We start from the raw sequence: 17,913 nt of genomic DNA, 5'->3' as shown, positions 1-17,913 counted from the left end.
GTTCCTTTACTACACTGGGTGGTATTTTGCAAATAGTTCATGATGAATAGAGATCTTGACATCATTTTGGTGCTTGAAAGTCTGTCACACACCCCCAGCAGCGTGCAAAGGGTTAACAAGCCAGTCAGATCTGTCAGAGAGGTGAGCCAATCAGCGTTTAGTATGTTGTGAGCTGGAGAGAGATGCAGGAGGGTGGGTAGCGTAGGAAAACGAAATAGTAAACTCTGAGAATAAGGTCGGTGGCTAGATAAATGTGTTTGGCATGTTACTTTTGTGCAGTATGTGTTAATGCATTGATAACTAACTTATGTTATATGTTGTGAGCTTTTACCGTGACCGTAATGTACAAGGACTGAAGGAGGAGTGGTGTTTTAAACTGGTTTGCGTTGACGCATAGCTAGATCATCGCTAGACAACGTTACTACCCAGCAGTGGAGTAGACTTTGTCGGCCCATCAAATTAATACGTAACAATGTGCTGGCTTTAATTATGCTTGTATTTGGGATTATTCTCTATTGGCAACTCTGAAAATATTGATGTCGATTTCATCTAAGTACAAAGAAAACTGACTCTGTACTGTAATCAATATGGCAAATCTGTAGCAGTCAGGCCTAGCCAGGGATAGGCCGTGGTCACTGGTCATAGACTGGAGGTTTGAGCGGTATTTCAACTAGTACCGGTGGTTCCGTGTAGTTCAGCCGTGCCTGGGTCTCTTTCGACCGACCAGAGCAGCTGCACGCATTGCCCCTTCGCTACAAATAGCTAGATTAAAGCGTCAATCAGAAACGGAAGTCACGGACCCTGTTTCGGTAAAAAGCGGAGGGATAGGACTGGAGAAATGTATCTACTCTCAAATTCATAGACAGAGCTATGGATGCAAGGACTGACCATCCATGATATCAAAATAATAGTTTTAACCATGTTTTGAGGCTATATAGTGTTTCTTTACAAACATTGAAGGTAAACCAGCTTTTATTTTGGGTTCTGGTGGAGTGTGGCAGTTGAACTAAGATCGAGGCATTTCTACATTTTATTCTTCAAGATTCAATGGGTCCATATCATTAATTTAGCAACTGCTGATTGCCCCTTTAATTATTGTGTAATTATTGTATTTGTTCATGTTTTATTAGGATCCCCATTAGCTGTTACAATAACAGTAGTTCCTCTCCCTGGGGTCCTAATCTAGGAGGCGGAAAGGGCAGAGAGAGGGATAGCCTATGCCGTTAGAGAGAATCTAGTTCAGTAGGACAAGATTGGGTTTTCAGGAGTGAGCAAATGTCAGACCCGCTTCACAGGACTATATATAGTCTGTCAGAAAACTAGTGGTGGCTGACCCCTGTAGAGGGGCAAGGCTCTTTTATGGAGTAACACAGCCTGGCAACCTAGTGCCAGTCTGTCACACTAGTCCGCTAGTACTGGAATGCAGTGTTCCATTGTTGGAGTGCAACCTGCCTCAAAGCATAATAAAGCCTCTGCCAAGAGGCTCAGACCTTTATTGCACAGGAGGTTTCCTTGTAGCAAAGTCACTGGTTCCAGCTCCCTTATTCACCACACAATCAAAATAAATACAGTTGGAAGATAGAACTGCTTGTCTTGATCCGTTATGTTATTTGCATGTCACCTTTGTTTGTATTGATCTGTAATGGTACCTTTGTGAAGAGCTCTGTTACTACGTGTCAGTAATTTATGTACACTGACTGAAGGAGAGGTGTGTACACAATCAAAATGCCATAGTCAGCTGTGGTTGTGTTGACTGAATTATACAGATGATACAAGCTGCATTTTTGCCCATAGCTCACAATTCCTGGTGTCTCCCGTAGGTGTGTGTGTGTGTGTTGGCGCTGCTCTGAGAGTGTGTGTGTGGCGCTGTTCTGAGAGTGTGTGTGTGTGTGGCGCTGCTCTGAGAGTGTGTGTGTGTGTGGCGCTGCTCTGAGAGTGTGTGTGTGGCGCTGTTCTGAGAGTGTGTGTGTGTGTGGCGCTGTTCTGAGAGTGTGTGTGTGTGTGGCGCTGTTCTGAGAGTGTGTGTGTGTGTGTGTGTGTGTGTGTGTGGCGCTGCTCTGAGAGTGTGTGTGTGTGTGGCGCTGCTCTGAGAGTGTGTGTGTGTGTGGCGCTGTTCTGAGAGTGTGTGTGTGTGTGTGTGTGTGGCGCTGCTCTGAGAGTGTGTGTGTGTGTGGCGCTGCTCTGAGAGTGTGTGTGTGTGTGGCGCTGCTCTGAGAGTGTATGCACCCAGAGCGAGCCACCATGCCCGTGACATCACAGCTGTTCCGAGGCTTCCCTCGAGCGAAGCTCTGGGGTTCCTCCCTGTTCCCATGCCAACGCCAGCTCCCCTGCTGCCCCACCTCCCACCGGCCCACCTCGTCGCAGCCCCACCCCATATGGCCGACAGCCATGCCCGTGCGTGGCTATAGGAGGAGCCCTGACCTCCACAGCTACAATCTCACCCCCCCACAGGTCAACTCAATCCTCAAGGCCAACGAGTACAGCTTCAAGGTAGGGGCGGTCGACACACACATTTACACACAACGAGTACAGCTTCAAGGTAGGGGCGGACGATACACACAACGAGTACAGCTTCAAGGTAGGGGCGGACGATACACACATTTACACACAATGAGTACAGCTTCAAGGTAGGGGCGGTCGATACACACATTTACACACAATGAGTACAGCTTCAAGGTAGGGGCGGACGATACACACATTTACACACAATGAGTACAGCTTCAAGGTAGGGGTGGTCGATGCACACATTTACACACAATGAGTACAGCTTCACGATTGCGCTGAGACCATAAGAATATGAGTGTGTGCTTTGGTTCTAGGTTCCAGAGTTTGATGGTAAGAATGTATCGTCGGTGATGGGGTTCGACAGTAACCAGCTGCCTGCCAACGCACCCATCGAGGACCGGCGCAGCGCTGCCACCTGTCTGCAGACGCGGGGGATGCTGCTGGGAGTGTTCGACGGCCATGCGGGCTGTGCCTGTGCTCAGGTAAAGTTTCTGCTTTCATTGTGTATAATCTGCAAGTTAGTTTTAATGTGCAGTAAAACATCTACCTGTCTGTTTCTCAGGCGCTGAGTGAGAGGTTGTTCTACTACGTAGCCATGTCCTTGATGCCCCATGAGACCCTGTGTGAGCTGGAGTCTGCAGTAGAGGCAGGCAGACCCCTCAGCCCCATCCTGCAGTGGCACAAACACCCCAACGACTACTTCACCAGGGAGGCACAGACTATGTACTTCAACAGCCTCAGAACCTACTGGCAGGAACTCATAGACCTCAGCAGGTACACACACAAACACACACACAGGAACTCATAGACCTCAGCAGGTACACACACACACACACACACACAGGAACTCATAGACCTCAGCAGGTACACACACACACACAGGAACTCATAGACCTCAGCAGGTACACACACACACACACACACACACACACACACACACAGGAACTCATAGACCTCAGCAGGTACACACACACACACACAGAAACTCATAGACCTCAGCAGGTACACACACAAACACACACACACAGGAACTCATAGACTTCAGCAGGTACACACACACAAACACTCACATGAACTCATAGACCTCAGCAGGTACACACACACACAGGAACTCATAAACCTCATCAGGTACACACACACATACAAACACACACAGCAAGTCATAGACCTCAACAGGCATGGGGTAATAAGGATGTATCAGTAATGTTATTAAACATGGGTCATTATTCAGTGTTGGAGTTGATTGTATGTGATTGTGTTCCCAGTCCAGGGGAGAGCCTAGGGCCCAGAGAGGCGTTGCTGAGTGCCTTTAAGAGACTGGACAGTGACCTGTCTCTGGAGGCTCAGGTGAGAGACTGTGTTCTATCCCCTGTCCATCGATGTCTCTGTGTTACCATAGTATCCAGCCCTGGGTAGAAATGTGTACTGCTGATCCCTATGTTGTGTTGTCCAGGTGGGAGACGCCAATTCCTTCCTCCACTACTGGGTTCTGAGAGTGGCCTTCTCTGGAGCGACTGCCTGCGTAGCTCACATCGATGGATCCGACCTGTACGTACTCTAGTCCACAGCCACGGATCTCTCTCTGTTGGCTCCCATTAGTACTGCCTAGTCTCCATCTGCCTGCTCTGACTGAGTGTCTGAATCCTCTGACTGTGGTTGTGTAGGTATGTAGCGAACACGGGCGACGGCCGGGCGGTGCTGGGGGTCCAGGAGGAGGACGGCTCGTTCAGCGCTCACACGCTCTCCAACGACCACAACGCCCAGAATGAGAACGAGGTGGCCCGCATCCAGGGGGAGCACCCCCCCTCTGAGAAGAAGACTGTCGTACGACAGGTCAGTACCGTTACACATACAGAGAGAACAGTGGCACAGCAGGTCAGTACCGTTACACATACAGAGAGAACAGTGGCACAGCAGGTCAGTACCGTTACACATACAGAGAGAACAGTGGCACAGCAGGTCAGTACCGTTACACATACAGAGAGAACAGTGGCACAGCAGGTCAGTACCGTTACACATACAGAGAGAACAGTGGCACAGCAGGTCAGTACCGTTACACATACAGAGAGAACAGTGGCACAGCAGGTCAGTACCGTTACACATACAGAGAGAACAGTGGCACAGCAGGTCAGTACCGTTACACATCCAGAGAGAACAGTGGCACAGCAGGTCAGTACCTTTACACATCCAGAGAGAACAGTGGCACAGCAGGTCAGTACCGTTACACATCCAGAGAGAACAGTGGCACAGCAGGTCAGTACCGTTACACATACAGAGAGAACAGTGGCACAGCAGGTCAGTACCGTTACACATACAGAGAGAACAGTGGCACAGCAGGTCAGTACCGTTACACATACAGAGAGAACAGTGGCACAGCAGGTCAGTACCGTTACACATCCAGAGAGAACAGTGGCACAGCAGGTCAGTACCGTTACACATACAGAGAGAACAGTGGCACAGCAGGTCAGTACCGTTACACATCCAGAGAGAACAGTGGCACAGCAGGTCAGTACCGTTACACATACAGAGAGAACAGTGGCACAGCAGGTCAGTACCGTTACACATACAGAGAGAACAGTGGCACAGCAGGTCAGTACCGTTACACATCCAGAGAGAACAGTGGCACAGCAGGTCAGTACCGTTACACATCCAGAGAGAACAGTGGCACAGCAGGTCAGTACCGTTACACATACAGAGAGAACAGTGGCACAGCAGGTCAGTACCGTTACACATACAGAGAGAACAGTGGCACAGCAGGTCAGTACCGTTACACATACAGAGAGAACAGTGCCACAGCAGGTCAGTTAAACATAAAGTAAAAACCAACATATATCCTCTATCTCTTTCTCTCCCTCTGCCAGGACCGGTTGTTGGGCCTGCTGATGCCGTTCCGTGCGTTTGGAGATGTGAAGTTCAAGTGGAGCATTGACTTGCAGCGAGGTGTGTTGGAGTCAGGACCAGACCAGCTCCATGACAACGAACACACCAAGTTCATCCCCCCCAATTACCACACCCCTCCCTACCTCACGGCCGAGCCTGAGATCACACACCACCGCCTCCGACCTCAGGACCGCTTCCTGGTGAGAGACAAAGGATTGGTCAATTGACTGATTGACCAATTCATGATTTCATTGATTGATTGATAAGGCTTTGTTGTCTTTTCTTGAACAGAAACTTGCATTGCGCTCCATTAAAACATACCTATATCTGAAGTTCTGTAGTTAGAAGTTTCCTTTTGTTAACTACAGGTCTTTGTCCCTCCTCCCGCAGGTGCTGGGTACAGACGGGCTGTGGGAGACGCTCCATCGACAGGAGGTGGTCCGGATCGTAGGGGAGTATCTAACGGGGGTCCACCAGCGCCAGCCGCTCACCGTGGGGGGTTACCATGTCACTCTGGGACAGATGCAGGGGCTGCTGGCTGAGAGGAAGGCCCGTGCCTCCTTAGCGTTCCAGGACCAGAACGCTGCCACCCACCTGATTCGCCACGCGGTGGGCAACAATGAGTTTGGAGCAGTGGACCACGAGACGCTGTCCAAGATGCTGTCTCTGCCTGAGGAACTGGCCCGCATGTACCGCGATGACATCACCATCATCATCACACAGTTCAACCCCCACGTGGTTGGACACCAGCGCCAAGGGGGGGAGTCCTGAGCCAGCTCAGCCTATCAGAGGGGAACGTGGACATGAACAGGAAGTTTACTTTCTAGGAGGAAAAACACTGATGTGAGGACTGGGTCTTGCTACAGACACATGGTTAAGCTCCAACCTTTATTTTACCAAACGCACACAAAACATACTGTTAATGGACTAACCCTGCAGAGGGAGGACTGCCTACCTTCGGACTCCTTATTTTAAGACTGTTATTGAAGAGGTGTGTGTACAGTATGTGCACATGTGAGCACACAGTCCTGGTCATGTGGATTGGTGAAATGCTTGCTGAAACTGATCACAAGTAGGCTCTTTTCTGAGTCTTGTGTGTGTATGAAGTTTTTTAAAGGATTTTTGATCAACCTCCCTGCAGCATTCTGCTTCTCTGCTCTGTCACAGTCTCTGCCCATAGGAAACTTTACTTTGTGCCTAAAGAGTTTGCTGCTTTATAACTATGTTGTCTGAGCATTGAGGTAATGATACGGTGGCAGCCTTTGTGTTTGTTCAATCTGGCCTGTCTACTCCTCTACAAACATCCCTCCCTCTTTCATATCACAGATTCTGTGCTGTGCAGTTGCAGCATCTGTCTTGCTCTAGAGCTGCAACTGGCCTCCATCCTGGCTCTACCGCATGGCTCTTCTGTTACATAGTAGGGCTCTGTCTGTCTGTTCTGTCATTGGATGGATCAGTGTCCTTTATACTTGTTACAGACGGACAGCCAATAGCTCCCAGGCACACTTCTTGTTATCTTATATTTTGAATAATGTTTATTTAAAATGTTTTTAATCTGATTTCAAACATTGACTATTTTGTCAACCTTAGAGAGGAATAACTGCCTGTGTCTATAATGCAGATGTTATTGCTCTGAGACAGACGGCGTCACTAAGATAGGAACCAGTAGAGCTACGTAGTGTGCAGGCTTTAGATCCAGCACTAACACCTCTATCACAACTACTCACCCACAGGAATCAGGTTTGTTATGCGCTGACTGTGTCTGAGAGATTCTACAGCAGACTGAAGGAGTGGTGGTATTCTGTAGAGGAGAGAAAGAGGGGTGTGTGAACATAGTGGTTGAACCTCTCGTGTTTTTTGACAATTATACTCTCATACGGGGGGATATGGTATACTAACGTCATCATGCTTACATGGTGTGTATTCTATCAAAAATGTTTTTAAAAAGTTAACTTTTTAGTTTTTGAATCATTGTGAATCATTGCTAGTGAATCATTGCTAGTGAACCATTGCTAGCCTGGTGTCAGGTCTCTGTCTGAGGTAACCATGGAATTAGGAATGGAACTGTAACCATCTCCTGTCATGTTCATGTCAAACCTCCAGGAGTGACTAAAACAGAGACAGACTTAGTCTCTGTTGGCAGGACACTAACCATGGTGTGGTTCTAGGCTTGTATAGGTCAGATGAAGGGTGTGCATCATATGAGGTTGTATATCTCATGGTGGTGTATATTTAGGAGAGGAGAGAATGTAAAGCTGAAGGTGGCTCTGTCTGGATGCTGGCTGAATACTTGAAGGTTATTTATGCAACTTTTAATATGTCACAGTTATTTATCCACAATTATATGAGATGTGACAGGTATGTATGTACAGTGTCCTGTTTGTGTCTAGTGACCAGTGACCTGTTTGGGCTTGAGACTAAAGTTTTTTTGTATTTGGAAACTTAATAAAACACTGACTACACACAATGGCTACTACACATGTTTGATTTTGTTCTGCCTGTCTGCACGTATTGCTGCCTGGTTGTGCTGTTCTGCAGTGCCTCTGTCTTTAACTCTCTCCTGCCACACCCCTGGAATGTGGTCAGACCGGACTGTGTGCCCGCGGTGCTCTCAGAAGGTCAAGGCAGACTGAGTCCATTCCAGAGGTCAGCCAGCGAGGTGTCAAGTTACACTGGTGTGTATTTGTGTGTGTTCAGGTCATGGTCATTTCTCTGACAGATTCTCCTAGTCACACGCGGCAACAGTGACCAAGGCAGTACAGAGTACTGCTCACCCTCTCGCTCCGCACTCTCCCCAACCACAACCCCCTATTGCTTTGTAGCTCTGGAGTAGGCTTAATCTGTGTCCCTGTCTGCCTGAAACAGAGTTATCTTCTAGTTTGTGTAGTTGGATCAGTAATCAGTGGTGCTTTTTTTGGCTACTTGGATAGCAAGGTCCATGTAATGTAACCAGTCTGGTTCATATTATGTTCACACTGCACTCATTCTGCTGTGTAGTAACTCAAACATGTCCATTGTCAGTCACTAGATGGCGCTAGTAGTTAGAGAACCTTATTGGAAGATCCCTTACGCAGAAATATGACTGAGACGTCCGCATGGACACGTGTTTAATTTATTTGATTCAGTGACCTCGAGGCAGGATTGTTATTCTCCTAGGTTTTTCTGTCCTTAGTTATCAATCTATGCGTTTGGGTGTATAGACTTGTTTTGATAGTGGGAATTTGTGTGTTTAGTTCGTGTGTGTCAGTAGGTATTGTGTTTATAATTCTCAGCATGTCTTACTGGCATAATGTGTGTATTTCTGAAGTCAAGTAAGGTTGTGTTTGGAAGGAGGGTACTTTATGGGCTATTTTCTTTATGCTGGTGTTATTGGACTGTGTTATGTGTTAAGGCTGGTGTTATTGGATTGTGTTGTTGTTATGTGTTAAGGCTAGAGATGCCGCTTTCAAGGAGATATCCCGCTACGACCTCAGACGAGCCATCAAACAGACAAAGCATCAATACAGGACTAATATCGAATCCTGCTACGCCGGCTCTGACACTTGACGGATGTGCCAGCGTCGCAAGTCTACCAGACATGCTAAATGGCTTTTTATGCTCGCTTCGAGGCAAGGAACACTGAACCATGCATGAGTGCACCAGCTGTTCTGGACAACTGTGTGATTTCACACTCTGTAGCCGAGGTGATTTAAGACTTTTCAACCTACCCCGACCCGGTCTGTACCAACTTGTTTCAAGCAGACCACCATAGTCCCTGTACGCAAGAACGCCAAAGCCTAAATGACTATCACCCCGCAGCACTCACATCTATAGCCATGAAATGCTTTGAAAGTCTGGTCAACCTGGACCCACTGCAGTTTCCATACCGCCCCAACAGATCCACAGATGAAGCAATTGCCTCATTGCAATTCTATTGCACTCCAAAATACCCTCACCCACCTGGAAAAAAGTAATACCTATGTAAGAATGCTGTTCATTGACAGCACCTCAGCATTCAACAACATAGTCCCCTGCAAGCACATCACCAAGCTCAAGACCCTGAACACCTCCCTCTGAAACTGGATCCTGGACTTACTGACAGGCCGCCCCTAGGCGGTAAAAACACATCCGCCACGCTGACCCTCAACATGGGGCGCCTGTACTCCCTGTTCACTCACGACTGCGTGTCCATGCACGACTCCAACACCATCATCAAGTTTGCTGACAAGGCATTGGTGGTAGGACTGATCACAGAGGATGATGAGGCAGCCTATAGGGAGGAGGTCAGAGACCTGACCGTGTGGTGCCAGGACAACAACCTCTCCCTCAATGTCAGCAAGACAAAGGAGCTGATCGTGGACTACAGGAAACAGAAGGCCGAGCTCAACCCATCCACATCAACGTGGCTGTATTGGAGCTGGTCCAGAGCTTCAAGTTCCTCGGTGTCCACATCACTTAAGAATTATCATGGCCCATACACACACACAAAGTTATGAAGAGGGCACTACATCACCTCTACCCCCTCAGCAGGCTGAAAAGATTTGTTACGGGCCCTCAGATCCTCACAGCTGCATCATTGAGAGCATCTTGACTGGCTGCATCACCGCTTGGTATGGCAACTGCAAGGCACCCGACCGCAAGGCGCTACAGAGGATAGTGTGTACGGTCCAGTACATCATTGGGGCCGAGCTCCCTGCCATCCAGGACCTCTATACCAGACGGTGTCAGAGGAAGGCCCAAAAGCCATGGACTGTTCTCTCTGCTACCCCACAGCAAGAAGTACCAGTACCCCAAGTCTGGAACCAACAGGACCCTGAAAAGCTTCTACTACCAAGCCATAAGACTGCTAAAAAAGACTGCTAAATAGTTAGTAAAACGGACACACGGACTACCTGCATTGACCCTTTTTTGCACTAACTCTATGCACACACACTGGACTCTACCCACACATATTTACACCGACAACCCAACACACACACACTGGACTCTACCCACACATATTTACACCGACAACCCAACACACACACACTGGACTCTACCCACACATATTTACACCGACAACCCAACACACACACACTGGACTCTACCCACACATATTTACACCGACAACCCAACCCATATTTAACACACACACACTGGACTCTACCCACACATATTTACACCGACAACCCAACACACACACACTGGACTCTACCCACACATTTACACTGACAACCCAACACACACACACTGGACTCTACCCACACATATTTACACTGACAACCCAACACACACACTGGACTCTACCCACACATATTTACACTGACAACCCAACACACACACACACTTTTTGCACTAACTCTCCTGTACTGACACTATGCACACACACTGGACTCTAACCACACAGCCATACACACATATATAACACGCGCACACATGCATATTGACGCCACTCACACACACAGAGACTTTCACACTCACCACATACGCTGCTGCCACTGTCTATTATACATCCTGTTGCGTAATCACGTTACCCCTATCTATATGTACATACAGTTGAAGTCGGAAGTTTACATATACCTTAGCCAAATGCATTTAAACTCAGTTTTTCACAATTCCTGTCTTAGGTCAGTTAGAATCACCACTTTATTTTAAGAATGTGAAATGTCAGAATAATAGTAGAGAGAATGATTTATTTCAGCTTTTATTTCTTTCATCACATTCCCAGTGGGTCAGAAGTTTACATACACTCCATTAGTATTTGGTAGCATTGCCTTTTAATTGTTTAACTTGGTTCAAATGTTTCAGGTAGCCTTCCACCAGCTTCCCGCAATAAGTTGGATGAATTTGTGGCCCATTCCTCCTGACAGAGCTGGTGTAACCGAGTCAGGTTTGTAGGCCTTCTTGCTCGCACATCCTTTCTCAGTTCTGCCCACAATTTGTCTATGGGTTTGAGGTCAGGGCTTTGTGGTGGCTACTCCAATACCTTGACTTTGTTGACTTAAGCCAATTTGCCACAACTTTGGAAGTATGCTTGGGGTCATTGTCCATTTGAAAGACCCATTTGCAACCAAGCTTAAACTTCCTAACTGATGTCTTGAGATGTTGCTTCAATATGTCCACATCATTTTCCCCCCTCATGATGCCATCTATTTTGTGAAGTGCACCAGTCCCTCCTGCAGCAAAGCACCCCCACAACATGATGCTGCCACCCTCGTGCTTCACGGTTGGGATGGTGTTCTTCGGCTTGCAAGCCTGCCCCTTTCTCCTCCAAACATAACGATGGTCATTATGGCCAAACAGTTCTATTTCTGTTTCATCAGACCAGAGGACATTTTTCCAAAAAGTACGATCTTTGTCCCCATGTGCAGTTGCAAACTGTAGTCTGGCATAGTGGTTTTGGAGCAGTGGCTTCTTCCTTGTTGAGTGGCTTTTCAGGTTATGTCGACATAGGACTCGTTTTACTGTGGATATAGATACTTTTGTACCCGTTTCCTCCAGCATCTTCACAAGGTCTTTTGCTGTTGTTCTGGGATTGATTTGCACACCAAAGTACGTTCATCTCTAGGAGACAGAACGCGTCCACCCTGAGCAGTATGATGGCTGCGTGGTCCCATGGTGTTTATACTTGCGTACTATTGTTTGTACAGATGAACGTGGTATCTTCAGGCATTTGGAAATTGCTCCCAAGGATGAACCAGACTTGTGGAGGTCTACAATTTTTTTCTGAGGTCTTGGCTGATTTCTTTTGATTTTCCCATGATGTCAAGCAGAGAGGCACTGCGTTTGAAGGTAGGCCTTGAAATACATCCACAGGTACACCTCCAATTGACTCAAATGATGTCAATTAGCCTATCAGAATCTTCTAAAGCCATGACAAAGTTTTCTGGAATTTTCCAAGCTGTTTAAAGGCACAGTCAATTTAGTGTATGTAAACTTCTGACCCACTGGAATTGTGATACAGTGAATTATAAGTGAAATAATCTGTAAACAATTGTTGAAAAAATTACTTGTCAGGTACAAAGTAGATGTCCTAACCGACTTGCCAAAACTATAGTTTGTTTAAAAGAAATGTGTGGACTGGTTGAAAAAAGAGTTTTGTAACAGTATTTTTATTGGAATTTCACAATTTTCACCCATATTAAGAGATACAACAACAGAGACAAAGCACACAGAACAAAAACAAGAAAAACAGCCCCCACTTACCCATATCTACGTGCATATATATACACATACATACATACACACATATACATATACCCATGCATATACACACACATATGCATACATACACACACACACACACACATATACACACCCATACATACGTACACCATTTTCCTCTTCCCGCTCGGTGCTTCTCTCGCCCCATCACCATCATTGCGTCTCTCAATACATACATTTTAAACAAAAAAGCTCAGTTTAAACCAAGAGGTTAGGTTCCACACATGGAACGTACAGTGTAGTTCTGAAATACATAGATCCCCGCCATTCTAAGAGAATCCTTGCAGTATAATAGCTGATACCTCAGGTTCTAGGTAATTTAGATAAGGTTCCCATACTTTGTAGAACTGGTCTGTTTTAGAATGCAATGTACATGTCAGATATTCCAGAGGCACCCATTCAAATAGTATCTTATGCCAATCTTTAATAGAAGGAACCTTATTACTAATCCACTGTAAAAGGATGTTTTTCCTCGCTGCGAAGGTAAGGATGTTGTAAAGCCTCCTTTTACAGACAGAAGTAACATGCCTACTAGGGACACCTAACAGTAAAGAAACTGGGTCCAATTCTAGATCAACCCCTAGGATCTTTTCAATTTCTTGCAGGACACCAGACCAGTATCTTTGTATTTTGGTACATGACCATAAACAATGTGTTAGGTTGCCTGTATCAGTTTTGCATTTAAGACACTGAGGGGAAGAGGAAGTGGGGCTAAAAGCATGTCTGCGATTTGGGGATATATGCAATCTGTGTATTATTCTTAATTGGATTGCTCTAGTACGGGTACATATAGATATTGTTTTTGCATATCTCCAAATGTCCTCCCAGATCTCTTCGTCAATAGTAACAGACAATTCTTTCTCCCACACTTGTTTCACCCTCTGTGTGTTGACAGCAGAAAAGGACCTTAAAGTATCATAAAACAGACTTACAGACATTTTCCTTTGTGGGAAAAAAAGCATTCTTTCAATGACAGACACATCGGGGTTACCAATTAAGGTGGTGCTCCCCAGAATATAATGTCTTACTTATAGGAAGCGGAAAAAGTCCTGCTTTGGGAGTCGATATTTCTCGACCATCTGCTCAAATGACAACAAAATCTTATCAGCAAATAAGTCGTTTAGCCTGCGTATGCCCTTATTAAGCCATAAGTTAAAGCCAGCATCCAGCAATCCTGGACTGAAATCTGGGTTGTTAAGAATTGGGGTAAGAGCAGAGGTTAGTTTGGACCTTCCCAGGAAGCGTTGAACTGACCTCCATACTTCGAGTGTGTTAAGTGTAATGGGATTATTGCAGTGATCTTCTACAGACTTGAAACTTCTGAAAAATAAAAGATCCTGTAAGGGGTATTTTTAAAGAGAAGTCTCAATGTCTAACCAAATAGAGGAGTCATCATTTGTGATCCAGTCAGAAATATAACAAAGGTGGGCACACCATTGATAGAACCTGATATTGGGCAGGTCCAAGCCGCCCATAGAACTTGGCAGCTGCAATATTGCTATCTTAAGTCTTGGCTTGCGTTTACTCCATATAAAGGAACTTAGGCATCCATTTACATCCTTTATTACCTTGTTGGAGAGTAATACTGGGATCATTTGGATTGGGTAAAGTAGTCTAGGTAAAACGTTCATTTTCAAGAGGGATATTCTACCCAACCAAGAAATCGGGAGAGAGTTCCAGCGCTCCAGATCCTGTCTTATTGTATCAAACAAGGGAACAAAATTGGCTTTGTACATTAGCTGGAATTTAGGAGTTACAAATATACCCAGATACATGAAACCTGAGGGAGACCATTTAAAAGGGAAGGGGGGAGAAGTATTAGGTACAGAGTGTAGGATACCAAGTGGCATAGCCTCTGACTTAGTAAGGTTAATCTTGTAGCCTGAGAATCCGCTGAATAGTTCAATAATATTAATAAGAGATGTAATTGAAGTCTCGGGACTGGAGATGAATATCAGGACATCATCAGCATACAAGCTTATTTTATGGTGAACATCACCAATGAGCAGCCCCTGTATAGCAGGAGTTACCCTGATGTCCTCGGCCAGTGGTTCCATAACGAGTGCAAAGAGGAGGGGGGATAAAGGACAGCCCTGTCTGGTACCTCTGTGTATAGGGAAGCTATTTGACCGTAGCCCATTAGTAAGGACAGCCCTGTCTGGTACCTCTGTGTATAGAGAAGCTATTTGACCGTAGCCCATTAGTAAGGACAGCCCTGTCTGGTACCTCTGTGTATAGAGAAGCTATTTGACTGTAGCCCATTAGTTAGGACAGCCCTGTCTGGTACCTCTGTGTATAGAGAAGCTATTTGACCGTAGCCCATTAGTTAGGACAGCCCTGTCTGGTACCTCTGTGTATAGAGAAGCTATTTGACCTTAGCCCATTAGTAAGGCCAGCCCTGTCTGGTACCTCTGTGTATAGAGAAGCTATTTGACCGTAGCCCATTAGTAAGGACAGCCCTGTCTGGTACCTCTGTGTATAGAGAAGCTATTTGACCTTAGCCCATTAGTAAGGACAGCAGCCTGAGGATCATCATATAAAACTTTCACCCATTTTATAAAGTTGTCCCCCAGACCAAATTTATTTAGAGCAAATAATAGGTAAGACCACTCCACACGATCAAATGCTTTCTCAGCATCTAGGGAGAGCACAAGACCATCCACAGCACTTTGTTGGTAGGCTTGAATTACATTAAGATGCCGCCTGACGTTGTTGCATGACTTACGGCCCCTAATGAAGCCAGTTTGGTCTCCTTTCACAATTAGTGGCAGTGAGTCCTCTAATCTTGTGGCTAGAATTTTAGAAAGCAATTTTCTATCCACATTCAGAAGGGAAATTGGTCTGTATGAGGAACAAGACTCTGGACATTTTCCCTTTTTGAGAATAAGTGAAATGTTGGCTTCTCTCAGCGTTTGAGGGAGTTGGTCATTTGAAAATGAGTGGTTAAACATATCACGCAATGGCTCCAGGATCAGGCCATGGAACTCTTTATAGAACTCACTACAAAACCCGTCTGGTCCTGGGGCCTTACCATTTTGCAGATTCTTAATTGCGAACATTATCTCTTCCTTGGTAATAGGGGCATTAAGGAGGGACCTCTGTTCTTCGGAGATAGTAGGGAGCTCAATCTTACAAAATAAGTTCTCCATTAATTTGGGTGGATCCTTTGGCAGTTCTGAGGCATAAAGGTTTGTATAAAATTTCTTAAATGAGTCACTTATCAATTTATTTTCATATAAATGATTACCATCAGAATCAGTAATAGTAGCAATTGACTGAGAGTCAGCCCTCTTTTTAGCTAGGTATGCCAAGTACTTTCCTGGCTTATCGCCATGTTCATATAGCTTTTGCCTGACAAATCTCATTTTCTTTTCAGCGTCCTGTGTTAGGAGAGAGTCTAACGTTGATCTAATGACTGATATTTCCTTTCATAGGGCAGGAGTGGGCGTTTTAATGTAGTCCTTCTCTTTAGTTCCTAATTCACCCTCTAACATTTTTTGCTTTTCCCGCTTTTTCCGTCTCTTAGTAGCTGTGTATGACAATCAGACCCCTGGCATACGCTTTACAGGTCTCCCAAAGGAGCCAGGGGTTATCTGTTGATTGAGAGTTAATAGAGAAAAATGCTTTAAACTCTGTTAGAAAATATGATGTGAATGTATGGTCTTTAAGAATGGTTGTGTTCAACCTCCAATGTCTTGACCGATTGAATGCCCCGTTGAGTTTTATGTCCAGGATCACCTCAGCATGATCAGATATGACTATGCTTCCTATCCTAGCAGATAAAACAGACTGCAAAGACGTCTTGGGCATAAAAAAATAATATATTCTAGTCTGACATCCATGAGGTGCAGAGAAAAAAGTGAACTCTCTGTTGGAGGGATGGAAAGCTCTCCAGACATCCGCATACCCCAGATCATCACAAATAACTTTAAGTGACTTAGCTTGAGGAGAGAGTGAAGCTATACCACTGGGAAACTTATCAATAAGGGGGTTCAACAAGCAGTTAAAATCTCCTCCAACCACTGCAGTGTCTGAGTTTAATTCTGAAAGGTCTAGAAATGCCTTAGTGAGGAAATCAGTGGGGTGATCAGGGGGGAAGTAAATATTCATTATGGAAATGTTCTGCCCTTGTAAAGTACCATTAATTATAACAAAGCGACCAAATTGATCTTTCACACAATTCAAGACCTTAAGTGGTAAATTCTTTTTCACCAGAATTGCTACACCTCTACTTCTGGATGTAAATGATGAGAAAAACACTTGACCAAACCCTCCTTGTTGTAATTTCAGGTGCTCCTTATCATCCAAATGGGTTTCTTGCAACAGGGCAATATCAATATTTTATTTTTTCAAAAAAGACAGTACTTTCTTCCTCTTAATGGGGTTATGGCTCCCTCTAATGTTCCACTTACATACACGCAGTCTTATCTGCCATTGTATCTTGACCATTCAATATTCAGACTGGATCCTACTGTAAAAGTGGGGTGGTACCTTTTTCCATGTGTTGAACTCTCGTCTATCTCACTGAGCATAAACAAAAAATATGAACCCTGAACTCGAACTATACTAAACCCAAAAATTAAACATGTAAAAATCCAAAAGGGGGTTTTCCCACTAGCTAACATGCAGGGGATTTCAACTCTCCAATGTAGACTCTTAAGTCCGCATTGCCGCTCAATAGCCTCATCCTTTATATATATGGAAAAGAAAATCAATAGAAGAAGATTGAGGCTCTTCCACCTAAAACCAAGCCTGGGTACCAATATGGATTCACACATATCTCAGCCTGAGCTATAGCGGCTATTACTTTAGCAAGAAAAATAATAAAGATACGAATATTACTGAGCCGGAGTACGTGGGGACTCACACCACTGTTTCATGATCAGATTCAACCAAAAATAAACAAAGTTATTCAATGCTGTGGAGGTGCAGCTTAAAGTTATTTACCCGAGAGAGTCAATAAACGCAGCAGCCTCTTCAGGTGTGTAGAGCTTTTTAGGTGATCCGTTGACCATAATCTTCAATGTGGCCGGGTACAACAGTGCGTAGTCCATCTTCATTCTCCTGAGTCGAGCCTTCGCCTCATCAAACGCTTTGCGTCTTCGTACAACCGCTGTGGAATAATCATTGAAGAATGAGACCTTTGGACCTTTATGTTGACTACCATCAGAGCCGATGTTTCTAGCCGCATCCATGACGCGCTGCTTGTTGGTGAAGTTGTGGAACTTTATAACCACTGGCCGTGGGCGCTGATTGGGACCGGGTATCGGTGCTTGAGAGCGATGGGCTCTGTCCAGCTTCACACGACCAGCCTTAGTGTCCATTTGTAGGTAGCCAGTGATCCAT

The 17,913-nt window shown here is 45.4% G+C and overlaps 1 protein-coding gene across 2 annotated transcripts; it reads left to right on the top strand.

The window, feature by feature from the left end:
* Window positions 1-167: 167 nt before the first annotated feature.
* Window positions 168-7,344, top strand: pdp1 (pyruvate dehydrogenase phosphatase catalytic subunit 1). Of its 2 annotated transcripts, XM_065027700.1 has the most exons (9): window positions 168-235; window positions 1,821-2,490; window positions 2,820-2,987; window positions 3,068-3,279; window positions 3,771-3,852; window positions 3,959-4,053; window positions 4,170-4,338; window positions 5,367-5,585; window positions 5,776-7,344. In XM_065027700.1, exons 2-9 carry the CDS (start codon window positions 2,221-2,223, stop codon window positions 6,154-6,156), a joined length of 1,596 nt encoding a protein of 531 aa, XP_064883772.1. In that variant the 5' UTR covers window positions 168-235; window positions 1,821-2,220; the 3' UTR covers window positions 6,157-7,344. The 2 variants fall into 2 exon arrangements, with proteins under 2 accessions (XP_064883772.1, XP_029509585.2); XM_029653725.2 differs by having other exon boundaries at window positions 176-2,490.
* The last annotated feature ends 10,569 nt before the right edge of the window (window positions 7,345-17,913 follow it).

Source organism: Oncorhynchus nerka, linkage group LG14, assembly GCF_034236695.1.
Source record: "Oncorhynchus nerka isolate Pitt River linkage group LG14, Oner_Uvic_2.0, whole genome shotgun sequence".
In the NCBI taxonomy this organism is placed as follows: Eukaryota; Metazoa; Chordata; class Actinopteri; order Salmoniformes; family Salmonidae; genus Oncorhynchus; species Oncorhynchus nerka.
Note: the sequence above shows the minus strand (reverse complement) of the source record. Positions and strands in the feature narration are given on the sequence as shown.

Excerpts from the sequence above, each read along its gene's own strand:
- pdp1 (XM_065027700.1), top strand. The coding sequence starts at position 2,221 with ATGCACCCAGAGCGAGCCACCATGCCCGTGACATCACAGCTGTTCCGA. Across the intron at positions 4,054-4,169 it reads CACATCGATGGATCCGACCT|GTATGTAGCGAACACGGGCG; the intron begins GTACGTACTCTA and ends GTGGTTGTGTAG. Across the intron at positions 4,339-5,366 it reads AGAAGACTGTCGTACGACAG|GACCGGTTGTTGGGCCTGCT; the intron begins GTCAGTACCGTT and ends TCCCTCTGCCAG.